The sequence below is a fragment of the Telmatherina bonti genome (genome assembly GCF_933228915.1).
Source record: "Telmatherina bonti genome assembly, chromosome: 23".
NCBI lineage: Eukaryota > Metazoa > Chordata > Actinopteri > Atheriniformes > Telmatherinidae > Telmatherina > Telmatherina bonti.
The window spans coordinates 21,602,999-21,616,549 of record NC_136632.1 but is presented as its reverse complement, the minus strand read 5'-3'; the positions used below and the strand labels follow the sequence as shown (position 1 = coordinate 21,616,549).

General features: G+C 42.9%; 2 protein-coding genes across 2 annotated transcripts in view; one reads left to right on the top strand and one right to left on the bottom strand.

The window, feature by feature from the left end:
• The window catches only part of amdhd1 (amidohydrolase domain containing 1), a gene marked incomplete at both ends in the record, with an annotated part of 9,461 nt that extends 8,878 nt beyond the window's left edge, over positions 1-583 (top strand). The window contains one exon of the mRNA XM_079262969.1: positions 478-583. Within this exon, the coding sequence (XP_079119095.1) occupies positions 478-583 (106 nt within the window). The remainder of the gene's footprint in view (positions 1-477) is intronic.
• A 571-nt stretch (positions 584-1,154) lies between these two features.
• LOC306773107 (tetraspanin-9) lies at positions 1,155-13,458 on the bottom strand. The gene is made up of 9 exons (XM_079262836.1): positions 13,283-13,458; positions 7,353-7,392; positions 7,186-7,263; positions 6,850-7,041; positions 6,664-6,738; positions 6,495-6,596; positions 6,247-6,378; positions 1,582-1,665; positions 1,155-1,499 (listed from the first exon to the last, which is right to left on the bottom strand). Exons 3-9 carry the CDS (start codon positions 7,246-7,248, stop codon positions 1,428-1,430), a joined length of 720 nt encoding a protein of 239 aa, XP_079118962.1. The 5' UTR covers positions 7,249-7,263; positions 7,353-7,392; positions 13,283-13,458; the 3' UTR covers positions 1,155-1,427.
• Between the last annotated feature and the right edge of the window lie 93 nt (positions 13,459-13,551).

Sequence of the window (13,551 nt, the reverse complement as noted above, 5' to 3'; positions counted from 1 at the left end):
TGTATATATATGTATATATATGTATATGTATATGTATGTATATGTATATATGTATATGTATATATGTATATGTATATATGTATGTGTATATATATGTGTATATATATGTATATGTATATATATGTATATGTATATATATGTGTATATATATGTGTATATATATGTGTATATATATATATGTATATATATATGTATATATATATATGTGTATATATATGTGTATATATGTATATGTATATATATATATATATGTATATGTATGTGTGTGTATGGTGTATATATGTAGATTGAAAACCTGCAGGATTGCACCCTTCATAGGACCAAACTCAATTGCCCTCCTCTCGATCATACAATAGTTTGTCCTTGATTATCTGCAGTACATGAGACATGGAGTCACACGGAGGGGATTGAGAACATTACTGAATTTTTTTCTGCTGGCTTTACATGTTTATATGGTGTTTTTCTCTGCGGTTGTAGGTGGGAGCACCTGATTTACCAGCTGGGAGGACATCAGGATTTCATCCGTTACGTTGTCGTCAAAGGCAACATTGTCTATGATAATGATAAAACTACGGACTTCTAAGAGTGGAAAAAGTCTCTGACAGCTAAAGATCAGTAAAGGTATGTCCGGAAACACAAACACTGCATACGTTTGAGCTCCATTTTTCTAGAACAACAGGAATATTGTGGCCATTTTCCTTTTGGGATGAAGGACTGCTGGTCATCCAATAACCCAGTGTTTCCCAATCCAGGTCCTCAGGACCCCCTGCCATGCATGTTTTGTTGGTGACCCTGCTTTAACAGACCTGAATGAAATAATGGGCTTAACAGGCTGCAAACAACTCAATGAGAAAGTTCAGCAGTCTGACTCAGGTGTTTTGAAGGAGGAACATGTCAACAACATGCAGGGCAGGGGGTCTTGAGGACCTGGACTGGGAAACACTGGGTTATTGGACAATTGGATGACAGTCCTTGATCCCATAGATGCTGGGACAGAGATGCTGTACCCCAATAAAATGTTTAGGAAGAGAAGAGCCTCCTAGTAAAACACATTTAGCTCTTTAGTGAGTGCAGACAGTTAAATTAATCACACAACAACCATTCTTTTCCTAATGAAGATGTGCCTTTAATGAACATGTTAGTACACAACAGTTACAGAATCCACAGGCATGGCTTCAAACAACCATCTAGCGTCAATGTATTCTCTCTGTTCTGGTCTTTACAGACTCATCCTCAAATAATTTTATATAAGAGAAGCAAACATGAAATTATAAAATTAAACATACAAAACTACTTTAAATGCTATTCACAACAATAACTGAGTGCATAGATGAAAAATGTGAGTGGCACACGTAACTGGCTTATTCTTACTAAAAGAACAGGGATGACATATTTGATGTACCCAAGCTAAATTCTGTTAATCCCCGTCAGGCTTCATACTTTTTCCCTGCTCGGTGGATCTGTTGGTAGAGCGTCATGGAAAAAGCCATGCCAAGCAGCTGGAGAAATGAAACAATAGTTACTCAGAGCTGCATGGTGATATACTTAGGGCTTCGGAGTCTGGTTAAAACATATGCATACCTGTATGACCAAGACACACATTGCAATGGTTCCCAGAAGGTGTTTGTTGTCATCCAGCCACTCCTCTACCTTCTCATAGCAACCCTGAAAACACACAAGACCTTGATTAGAGATGACACAGATCAAAGGATAAGTTAATGGAAGCTTTCCTTTTACATGTAAAAGTTATAATTTCTTGTTGTAGAACATTCTGTTGAGTACATTTTTACATTTAATGGGACTTTAGGGGGAAAAGAAGCCCTCTTAAAAACAACTATAAAAACATGACACATACTTTGTTTCACAACTTTACATCCAAACTACCACATATGTACAGATTCAATTTATTCTGACCCTTTACATGTCGCTATTATGTAATGTCACTGTTTTCCGCATTGAGAGGAACCAGTTGAAGCCTCCCTGGTGAGGTGTTCCAGGCATGTCTCTCTGGGAGAAGACCTCGGGGAAGACCCAGGACACACTGGAGGGATTATATCTCTCGGCTTGCCTGGGAATTCCCCCCGCAGAGTTGGCAAATGTGGCTAAGGTCAGGGAAGTATGGGCTTCCCTGCTTAGGCTGCTGCCTCCACAACCGGACCCTGGATAAGCGGTAGAAGATGGGTGGGTCTTGCCCGGGGTCTCCTCCTGCTGGGAAATGCCCAGAAAACCTTACCAGGGAGGTGTCAAGGAGGCATCCTGACAAGATGCCCAAACCACCACAACTGGTTCCTCTTGATGCGGAGGAGCAGCGGCTCTACTCTGAGCCCCTCCTGGATGACGGAGCTCCTCACCCTATCTCGAAGGGAGAGCCCGGCCACCCTGTGAAGGAAACTCATTTGAGCCGCCTGTATACGAGATCTCGTTCTTTCGGTCACAACCCACAGCTCAGGAATGGTAAATGGTAAATGGACTTGTACTTCTATAGCACTTTTCTAGTCATACAGACCACTCAAAGCACTTTACACTAGTTGTCACATTCACCCATTCACACACACACACTCATCCAACACACTCATACCCCGATAGGCACATCGGGGGGCAGTTTGGGGTTCAGTGTCTTGCCCTAGGACACTTCGGCATTTCAGGGGAAGCCTGGAATCGATCCCTCAACAGGAACATAGGTCAACTGGTAAATCAAGAGCATTGCCTTCTGGCTCAGCTCCTTCTTCACCACGACAGACCGGCAGTGAGTCCACATTACTGTAGACACTGCACCGATCCATCCTTCCTTCACTCGTGAAAAAGACCGAGATATTTAAAATCCTCCACTCGGGGCAGGACCTGACTCCCGACCCGGAGACGGCAATCCACCCTATTCCGGCTGAGGACCATTGTCTCAGATTTGGAGGTGCTGATTCCCAGCTGCAAATCGCTCAAGTGAGAGCTAGAGAACACGGCCAGATGAAGCCAACAGGACCACATAATTCGCAAAAAGACCCAATCCTGAAGTCACCAAACCCGATCCCCTCAACACCTCGGCAGTGCCTGGAACAGAATCGGCGAGAAAGAGCAGCCTTGGCGGAATCCAGCCCTCATTGAAAATTAATCCGACTCACTGCCAGCAATGTGCACCAAGCTCTGACACCTGTCGTACAAGGACAAACAAGGGGGTCCGGTACCCATACTCCCGGAGTACTCCCCACAGGAGCCCCCGGGGGACACGGTCGAATGCCTTCTCCAGGTCCACAAAACACATGTAGACTGGTTGGGCAAACTCCCATGCCCCCTCCAGGACCCCAAAGAGGGTATAGAGCTGGTCCACTGTTCCGCGACTGCGACGAAAACCACACTGCTCCTCCTCAATCCAAGTTTTGACTACCCGATGGACCCTCTCCAGGACCCCTGAATAGACCTTACTGGGGAGGTTGAGGAGTGTGAACCCCCTGTGGTTGGAGCACACCCTCTGGTCCTCATTTTTGAAAAGGGGGACCACCACCCCAGTCTGCTGGTCCAAAAGGCACTGTCCCAGATGTTCACACGATGCTGGAGAGGTGTGTCAGCCAGGACAGCCCCACAGCATACATAGCCTTAAGGAACTCTGGGCACATCTCATCGCCCCCCTTGGGGCCTAGCCAGCAAAAAGCTTTTTAAACCACCATAGCGACTTCAGCCCCAAAGATAGGAGAGTCAACCCCTGAGTCCTCCAGCTCTGCTTCCTCACCAAAAGATGTCTTAGTAGGATTGAAGAAGTCTTGGAAGTATATCCTCCCCCAACCCACAGTGTCCTGACTTGAGGTCAGCAGCTACCCATCGCTTCAGTTCACAGTTTGGAGGAAGCAATGCTACCCCCTCAGTCGCAGTATGGTGGACCAGAATTACCTCAAAGCTGTCTGGAAGTCATTCTCCATGGCCTTGCAGACCTCCCATGTCCGATTTTTTTGCCTTTGACCTCAATCCTACCAACATGTCTTCCGATGAGGAAGCAGAGCTGGGTGACTCAGGGGTGGACTCTCCTTTCTCTGGGGCAGAAGTTGCTGAGGTGGTTTAAAAAGCTCCATTGTGGCAAGGCCCTGGCAGGGAGGGGGATGAGCTCTGCCCCAAGTTCCTTAAAGCTCTGGATGCTGTGGGGCTGTCCTGGCTGACACGCCTCTGCAGCATCGCGTGGACATCAGGGACAGTGCAGCTGGATTGGCAGACTGGGGTGGTGGTCCCCCTTTTTAAGAAGGGGCCCTTTTTAAGAAGGGGGACCGGAGGGTGTGTTCCAATTACAGGGGAATCACACTCCTCAGCCTCCCTGGTAAGGTCTCTTCAGGGGTCCTGGAGAGGAGGGTCTGTTGGGTAGTCAAAACTTGGATTGAGGAGGAGCAGTGGGGTTTTTCTCGCGGAACAGTGGACCAGCTCTATACCCTCTTTGGGGTCCTGGAGGGGGCATGGGAGTTTGTCCAACCAGTCTACATGTACTTTGTGGACCTGGAGAAGGCGTTTGACCATGTCCCCCGGGGGGTAATGGAGCCCCCCTGTACGAGCTGTCTGGTCCTTGTACGACAGGTGTCAGAGCTTGGTCCGCATTGCCGGTATTAAGTCGGATTCATTTTCAGTGAGGGTTGGACTCTGCTAAGGCTGCCCTTTATCACAGATTCTGTTCATAACTTATATGGACAGAATTTCCAGGTACTGCCAAGGTGTTGAGGGGATCCGACTTGGTGGCCTCAGGATTGGGTCTTTTTGCGGATGACGTGGTCCTGTTGGCTTCATCTGGCCGTGATTGCTAGCTCTCGCTTGAGCGATTCGCAGCCAAGTGTGAAGCAGCTGGGATGGGAATCAGCACCTCCAAATCTGAGACCATGGTCCTCAGCCGGAATAGGGTGGTTTGCCCTCTCCGGGTCGGGAGTGAGGTCCTGCCTCAAGTGGAGGAGTTTAAATATCTCGGGGTCTTGTTCACAAGTGAGGGAAGGATGGAGCGTGAGATCGACAGACGGATCGGTGCGGCATCTGCAGTAATGTGGACTGTGCGCCGGTTTGTCGTGGTGAAGAAGGAGCTGAGCCGGAAGGCAAAGCTCTGAATTTACCAGTCGATCTACGTTCCTACCCTCACCTATGGTCATGAGCTGTGGGTCGTGACCGAAAGAATGATAGCTCGTATACAGGCACCCGAAATGAGTTTCATCCGCAGGGTGACCAGGCTCTCCCTAGGAGATACGGTGAGGAGCTCGGTCAGCCGGGAGGGGCTCAGAGTAGAGCTGCTGCTCCTCCGCATCAAGAGGAACCAGTTGAGATGGCTCGGGCATCTTGTCAGGATGCCTGCTCAACGTTTGTCTGGGAGGTGATCCGAGCAAGACCCAGGACACGCTGGAGGGATTATGTCTCTCAGCTGGCCTGGGAACATCTGGAACCCCCCCCCCCCCCCACAGAGTTGGCAAATGTGGCTGGGGGGAGGGAAGTCTGGGCTTCCCTGCTTAGACTGTTGTCCGCGCTTTCGCAAAAGCCGGCATCATTTCAGAGGAGCCGCACGGCACGGAAAGTGACTCTGACAGTGAAGGAAGTGAAGCTTGCATGTTTGCTGGAGATTTAGCGCAGCTGTTCAATTCAGAAACAGAGGATGAGGACTTTAATGGGTTTGACTGATGATGATTACCGGTAAAAAAATGTGAGTACCAAACTCAGTTTTGGTCCCGGTCTATTTTTAAATACGCACACACTTGTGTGCTTGTTTTATCCGTGTGTTTTACCATGCCTGCGCCTATTGATGATTGATTGATTAAAAAAATGTTAGTACTTTGTAATTAATACTTAAATAAAGCACAACCAAACTCAGTTTTGCTCCTGCTCTATTTTTAAAAAGGCATACTTGTATGCTTGTGTGCATTTAGAATGTTAAAGGGGGGAGTGTGGGTGTGGATTGTACAGGTATATAAAACTTGCGCCCTATGGTCAGGTGCGCCTTATGTATGTGTTAAATACAGAAAGGGCGCACATAACTGAGACTGCACCTTTTAGTACGGTGCGCCTTATGGTCGTGAAAATAAGGTAGTTATTTAGTGATTAAGGGGATGTTTAGAGGGTATGTAAAGGTAAAAATCCATCTTGCGCAAAATTTTAGGTTACGCCACATAAGAACGGAACTTGTTCATAAACAGAGGACCACCTGTACTTGTATGTGCCATGTTATTTGTTATGTTTCAGTTAAGTTTTTCTTGTCTTTTACAGGCTCCGTGTACAAGAAAAAAATGAAGACTTTTGACTCACCCGCGTCCAGAAGGTGTTTGAGGTGTTGCGTCCACAGCCTGGGAAAACCTGCTGGCAACAACTGTCAGGAACCACGTTCTCATGCAGGGCGGCATACCAGTCATTGTGGTTCATCACGCCACAACACTTCCACTGCAGACAGTTTGTTTGATTACATGATTTAAAAAAAAAAAAAAAAAAGACTGAGCTGAGGAAATAATGATCCAGAGCTATAAATAAAGTATTATTAAACATTGTGTGTGATATACCTCTCCCTGTATTGTGTTCCATGCATCCCTCAGACCAGCGTTGTTATCAGTGTTGAAGAGCACCAGCCCTTCTTTCAGGTCTTGTCTTGCATTTTCACTCACCTAGAAAGACAGGTGGATCATGAGGAGGCCTTCAGTGGGAAACCACCAGAAAGAAATACAGTCATACCTTGTCTGTGTAGACGAAGAAAAGGATGAGGAGGATTAGCTCAGCCAAAAGGATGATCAACAAAACGATGAAGAACTGATTTTAAAAAAAAAAAATTATGTCAGACATTAAAAGCTGATAAATATGGCAGCATTTATATTTCCCCATTGTACCTGAATACAACATTACTGATTATAATGTTCTCACACTCAGCAGCAGGCACTTGTTCTCCTTGATGGCACCAAGGCAACCTAGGAATCCTGTCACCATGACAACAGTACCAAGGGTGATGATAAGGTTCGCGGCAGAGAGCGAGGGGAAGGAGGGGGACAAGGTGGCAAAGCTGCCCTGAGAAACCGACAGCCACACGCCTACACCCAACAATCCACAGCCGCCCAGCTGAAACACACACAGGAAACAAACTTCCTGCTGATTTCACAATTTTAAAAAAATTAAAAAAAAGCTTTAATTGGTGTGTTGATCTTACTGCTGATTTCTAGTAATGATTAAAGAACATTTTCTGACTCAGTGTGGAGTAATTACCCAAAAGAAAAGGTTGAAGAGGAACAGCATGTATTTCACACAGCAGATGCAACCACGAGCCATGATTGAAGAGATGAACTGTAAAAAGTTTAATCCAAGTACAGTGATGAAGTGTCACAATAACTAAACAGCTGAAGATCAATGCAACAAAGATAAAGTACTCTTACCACTACAACGTGCAGATAAACAGAAGTCCTGCTGGTTTATCTGTAAAACACAAGGACGACACAATTAATCTATAAATCATGTTTCAAAACTGCTGAAATTTATGCAGGACAAGTCAGCGTGTACTGAAAATGATCAAATAAGACAAGTTGTGTGCATGTATGTCTGCATCTACACTTGTCCATGACATGCATGGTGGGAACATATGTAATAGGAACTATTGTCTTGGTATGACTCCTCAAACCATTTATACGAAGCTTTTACATCAGAAGTGGAAGAACAAAGGATGGAGGATTTCTGAGCAGTTCATATGGGACACATAAAACTTTCACTATGTTCCCCACAAATCTTTAAAAACTACCCCAGAATGGTCTTCAGATGGACCTTCAGCTCCAGGTGTAGTCAAAGTTCTGGGTTTAGTCCTCAGACAACTAGAGGAATTTTACTCCTGCATCCAAAGAAAACTTCAATGTTGACTCGGCTGAAGTCTGAAGTCCAGCTTTTAAATGAAGACTGAAAAGATGTCATAATGGTTCCCATTTTCAGAACAATGTTCCCCAGTTTAACATGCAAACTTGAATGTAAGAAGAGGCACCAAGGAAACCTTGAAAATGCTCTGAGCTGTAAAAATCACATAAATTGTGTTTAAGTCTCACAGCCACCAAAAACTTTGTTTGGGACTGAGAGACTTGTTTAAAGGCAAAAATAAGTCAATGAGCATTAAAAGATGACCAAACTGATGTTTGACTGAGTAGCTCAGCTGTTAAGAGGAAAAACCTTACTGAATGTTATCAATGGGTATGGTTACATGATGTTTTTTTAATTTGGAATTAATAATTTAGAATAAACATATCCTATCAGTTTATAAGTTTCAATGAAAATAATTCTGAATGAAGGTTTACATGAAACACATCCTCAATCAATTCCTTTTTAGAGCGGCGGGTTGGGAAGGGTTCTGATTGGACAGAGGGTGCACGAGACATATGACGTAAACCGGAAATAAAGTTGGCTCCCTGCTTCTCATCTTTTCAGTAGTAACTTGTAAAAACTACATAATAAGTACCAGTTTCGTCGCTATTCTTATGATAAATTTGAAGTACCAGCTCAACACGAGCATACTACTTCACTTTTTGCAGCAGCTGAGAAGGAGAAGAAAGATAGTCTGCTGAACACGGGAGGCAAAACGACGCACGTCATCGGGACGGGACAAGGTAACAAGCATGTGCAGAGCGACCAGAATTAACTTAGAGCAGAATTAAGGTTTACATGACAGAGGAATTAAATAGTTCTCAATTAAAATGTGAATAAACCAGTCACTTACATTGGAATTAAGTTTAATTCCGAATAGAAATTTGCATTCGAAATTAAGTGTTTCCATGGTTGTTTTTCCATCAGTTTAAAGTGGAGTTAACTTTTATTCTGAATTTAACAGGAATTAAAACTCCCATGTAAACGTACAGACTGATCAAATTCAGCTCATGAACCGGAGTAAAGCTGTAACTGGAAAGCTCAAACTGATAGTAAGCCGCAACTGGAAATAAACGTCTCTGGTTCAGTTCCTCCTCTGTGTTTCAAGATCACAGAGGATGTTTATTTTTAATGGCCAAAAATAAAAATTAAAAGACTTTCAGAGTTTTTCAGAATGTCTGGGAGAGTAGCTTCTGCTGCTGGTTGAACACCTTGCTTGTCTGTGGTGGTGGTGGTCAAACCTTCCATTTTGTGGGATTTTTTTAACTTTAGTTGCCAAATGAAGGACTGAAAGGTTCCAAAGGGGTAGAAACTTGTTGGGCGGTTAGCTCAGAGTGGTGGAAAACTGGTAAAAAGGTCAACAAACTGCAAGTTCAAGTTGCCCTGTTTGCATCACGTGTTCATACATTACACTTCATTTTAAAACCCAGTGATTAAACTGAAGTAGAAAACCTCCCAGATGTACAACCCCAATGTCTGACTGAGCAGCTCAGACGTTAGAAGAAGGAGTCTACACACCTAGAGTGTGTGCGGCCATGAGACCAAATCTTACAGTGGTAAGACTTTAGAACTTCGGACGGCAAATGAAAGAGTTAGAGATGCTCCAAAGACAGTTGTACTGTGTGAGAGGTAAGCTTAGGGTGATGAAGTTCAGCAAGCTGCAAGTTCAACTCCCAGGTAGGAAGATGAGGAATTTTTAGCTTCAAAGTTTCCTGATTTTTTTTTTTTAGTCAAATTAAAAATAAATAGTGAAGGCAGAATAGCTCAATTAGGTAGAAGGAAGCTCTGTGGTGAGATCAAACCTTATGATTTCAGCAATCAGACTGATTACTGGTACCATCAAAGTTTTTTAAAATCAACCATCTTCAACATGAGACAACTTAAGACAGGTGATGTTTTGATGTTGAAGCTTTTCACTGGAACTCTGAAGAATTACAACCATTAATTGATTGAGCTCTAAAGTCTGTTCACTTTGATCCTAACAGGTAGTGGAACCAGCAGCTTATTGATCTCCAGTCAGTTCTCCATCACCCTGAGATATCCTCACACAGACTTTTGCTCACTTTGGAACCTTTCTTCGTCTACTTAGTTTACAACAAAAGTAAAAAAAAAAATCTTACATCCAAAGGAAGGTTCAATCCAACCACCATAGACACACCAGGTCTTCAACCATCAGCTCAATGTGTGAATATTGTTTTAAAGTTCATTTGGCTCCAGACAGTTTACAGTAGGGATGCACGTGGATCACCTCGGTTGAAAACGTATGATTCAAAACATCACTTTTAAGGTCCACTGGCCAAATTGAAAAAGATAAAAGCATATGGACAACTCCTTTACAGGGAATTGAACCTGCAGCTTGTAGAACTTCTGCCAATTCTTGATCACCATGAGCTATCCTATTGCACATGACTGGTAAAACACGTACTTTAGTAACAATAATGAGTGTTTGTGACATGAAACGTCAAAGTGGTCAACATACAACTAGAAAAGCGCTCTAAGTACAGTCCATTTACCAATTCATATAAAAACATCCGCATGTCAGGTTGCACAGTGGTGTAGTGAGTAGCACTGCATTCTCACAGCAAGAGGATTGCTGGTTCAATCCCTGGTGGAGGGCAGTTTGGACAGTGGCCTCTCTATATTACATTTTCACAAGGAATAGATGTGAGTGTGAATGTTGTTTGTTGGCCCTTTGATGGACTGGCGTCCAGGTATACCAGTCCCCTCAACTGTTACTTCACAGTTTTTCCAAGTGCAATACCAAATTTAGTACAAAGATAAAAACATAAAAAGGAACAGAAAAAATAACTATGAGAATAATTTCCTATTTGTCAGATATACGTCAGGATTCTGTATGTGTGTGTGCTTGCTTAAAAAAAACAAATGGTGTACACAACCATAGCCTAATGTTTTTAATTTTCTACTGACAATAAAATACTAGTTTAAATGCGTTGCTTGTAATCTATTTAGCTCTTATGCCCCAGTTTTTTGGGAGTAGTGTTCCAAGTATATTTACATGGCGGGCAACTTTAAGTATGTAATACCATAGTATGAAGATATATGAAACATGTACTTTAGTAAATGTGAAACGAGTCAATATAAAGACTTTGTTTTACCGCCTCTTTCTAGTTATGGGCAGTGCTTTAAGTGGGCCGGTATGCAGCGGTACGCAGTATCGGCACTTTTAAATTCTATCCCTTTGTGTACCGGGACTATTTTTTTTACACCGTACAGTGCATATCGGGAGTTTTTTTTTTTTTTACAGGACTTTTTTATAGGACTTTAACCGGCTTTTCTTCAGCAATCGGTATACCCTCCTGCGACTTCACCACATATTACAACCTATATTTGTTGATTTTAATAAAGAAATTAAAAATAAAAAGTGGCCTTAAAAGAAATGTATTGTTAAGACCGGTTTAGACGCACAATGCTTGCTGTAGCCCACAACGTCACGCTGCACTTCACGTTGTTCACTTGTCTGTGTTTGCATTGAAGTGGACATGCTTTGAATGAGAGGAAAAGTGGAGGAAAAAAAAACTATGGCAGCTGTAATGTTACAAACTGGAGCGGTGACAGTAGTACTACTTAACAGTCATTTGCTACACCAGACAATGAAGGTCAGATGCTGCAAACTAAGTGTATGGCTGGTCAGTAGTTTGAGTTTCTGAAGATTATTTCTAGATTAAAGATAATATTACTAAGAGGCCTGCGATGGACTGGCGAGCTGTCCAGGGTGTACCCTGCCTGTCGCCCAAAGCCAGCTGGGATAGGCTCCAGCTTCCCCGCGACCCTGAATTGGATTAAGCGGTTCAGAAAATGAATGAATGAATGAATTAATTACTAAGAGGCATGGACCAGGCCTAATGCTGTGAAAAACATATTTCACAGAGGAAATAGTAATACACTGTTAAATTAGTCTGGTAATAAGCTAAATAAGTCTAAATGTAGAACTTTTTATGTTTTTAACCCTTTCATGCATAGTGGCCCTGTAGTGGGGACCTATTAAGCTTTTTTCTTTAAAACTGTGGAATGAGCTTCCCTCCACATTAGACAAACCTCCTCCCTGTCCATTCTTTAAACTCAACTTAAAACCCATTTTTATTCCTTGGCCTTTACCCAACGTAAGAAAGTTTCTGATCAGTGTGCTCTAGTTTATTTTTATTATTTGTTTTTACTTACTATTTATTTAGTTTGTTTTATTGTTTTAATTCCGTATTCCTTGTATGACCTGTTTTACTGTGTTATTTATTTGTATTTGAACTGTTTTATTCAGTTTTTATTTTGGCCGATTGTGTACAGCACTTTGTTTCAACTCTGGTTGTTTTAAAGGGCTTTATAAATAAAGTGAAATTGCATATACATGAATAAGGAGAGTATTTTTTGTAAATAAATTACTTCAGTGTTTTTTTTTTTTTTTTCCCCAAAAATGTGAAAAATGTTGCATTTAAAAAAAAAAAAATCATATCATACCTGAAAGGGTTACTGAACTTTAAGTTTATGTATTTACTTTTCAGTGTTATTTCTAATGCAATGAGGCTTGAGGTTCATAAAAGTGTCTCCATGGCACTTTGAATCTGGCAAAATGTGGATTTGATTTAGAACTTGCTGTGTTTGTTTTTTTTTGTAATTTCTTTGCTATAAAACTATTAATCTACAGACCAATTTATAGATCTACATATAAGTATCACCCATGGTTTTGTCCCATATCTGCATGACAAACTCACTCATTAAGGGAGTACAAGCACTTATTTTGTTCCACTTAAAGCACTGGTTCTGGGTAAAATAAATTCATTAAACTAGAAAACAAATCCATACTTTTGAACACTCAGTGACGTCACGACTATACGTCATTTTACGGCTTTATGAAAGTCTGCCTGCCTGCAACCCCCTTTAAAAAAAGGACCACTCATGCAGTTTTAAACTGTCTAGAGAGCTAGAAACTTGCCGGAGACCGGCCCTTCAGGACAGGAGTTTGACACCCCTGTTTGTTTGTCATAAGTGGTTATTTATGTTATTCAAGGCCGAATTATCCAATGGGCATTATGGCTACAGGCCCAGGGGCCAACAACCATTGGGGGCCCATGTAGGGCCCACGTAGGAAAAACACCAGAAGTTTGGACATAAAACAAAATGTACATAAAAGCCAGATAGTTACACCACAGTGTCCAGTGCGTTGCTATTGGTACCACTGGCTGAAAGAGGTTAGAAATGTCGTTTCACAGTGTATCATTCACAATTTTCACAATGTTGCGGTGGGAAAGGGGGCCCCTGGATTACTCTGGCTCCTGGAGCCTGTGCACTTTTAATCCGGCCCTGCTCACGCCGTTTTAGACTGTAGAGAAACATGTAGTTTAAACTCTAGAGACCCTCTACAGAACAGCTTTTTAGTGCTCAGGCTCGTCGTGACTCTTCCATGTCCACGCTGTGGACCGTGACGAAGAGGAGGAATGGAAGTTTTTCCTACCTTCAGTTAGTAAATCCAGCTCATGGTCCCGACGCGGTTCTGAAAGTTTTATCTGCAGGAACTTCACGCGCTCCTTCACCCTGCAGCATCAGCCGGTTTTATAATGTTAATTACGGGATTGTAAACTGCGACGCTCGCTTTGAAGTTTCGTCGACGCCTGGAAGTGAGGAGGAGGATGTTTTCTTTGGAAAGGGAGGAAGGAGCGGGACTGGAGGAGGGACTGGTTGTGGGGGGAGAGGAGGAGCCTGCAGCCATTATTGTAGTTTTTA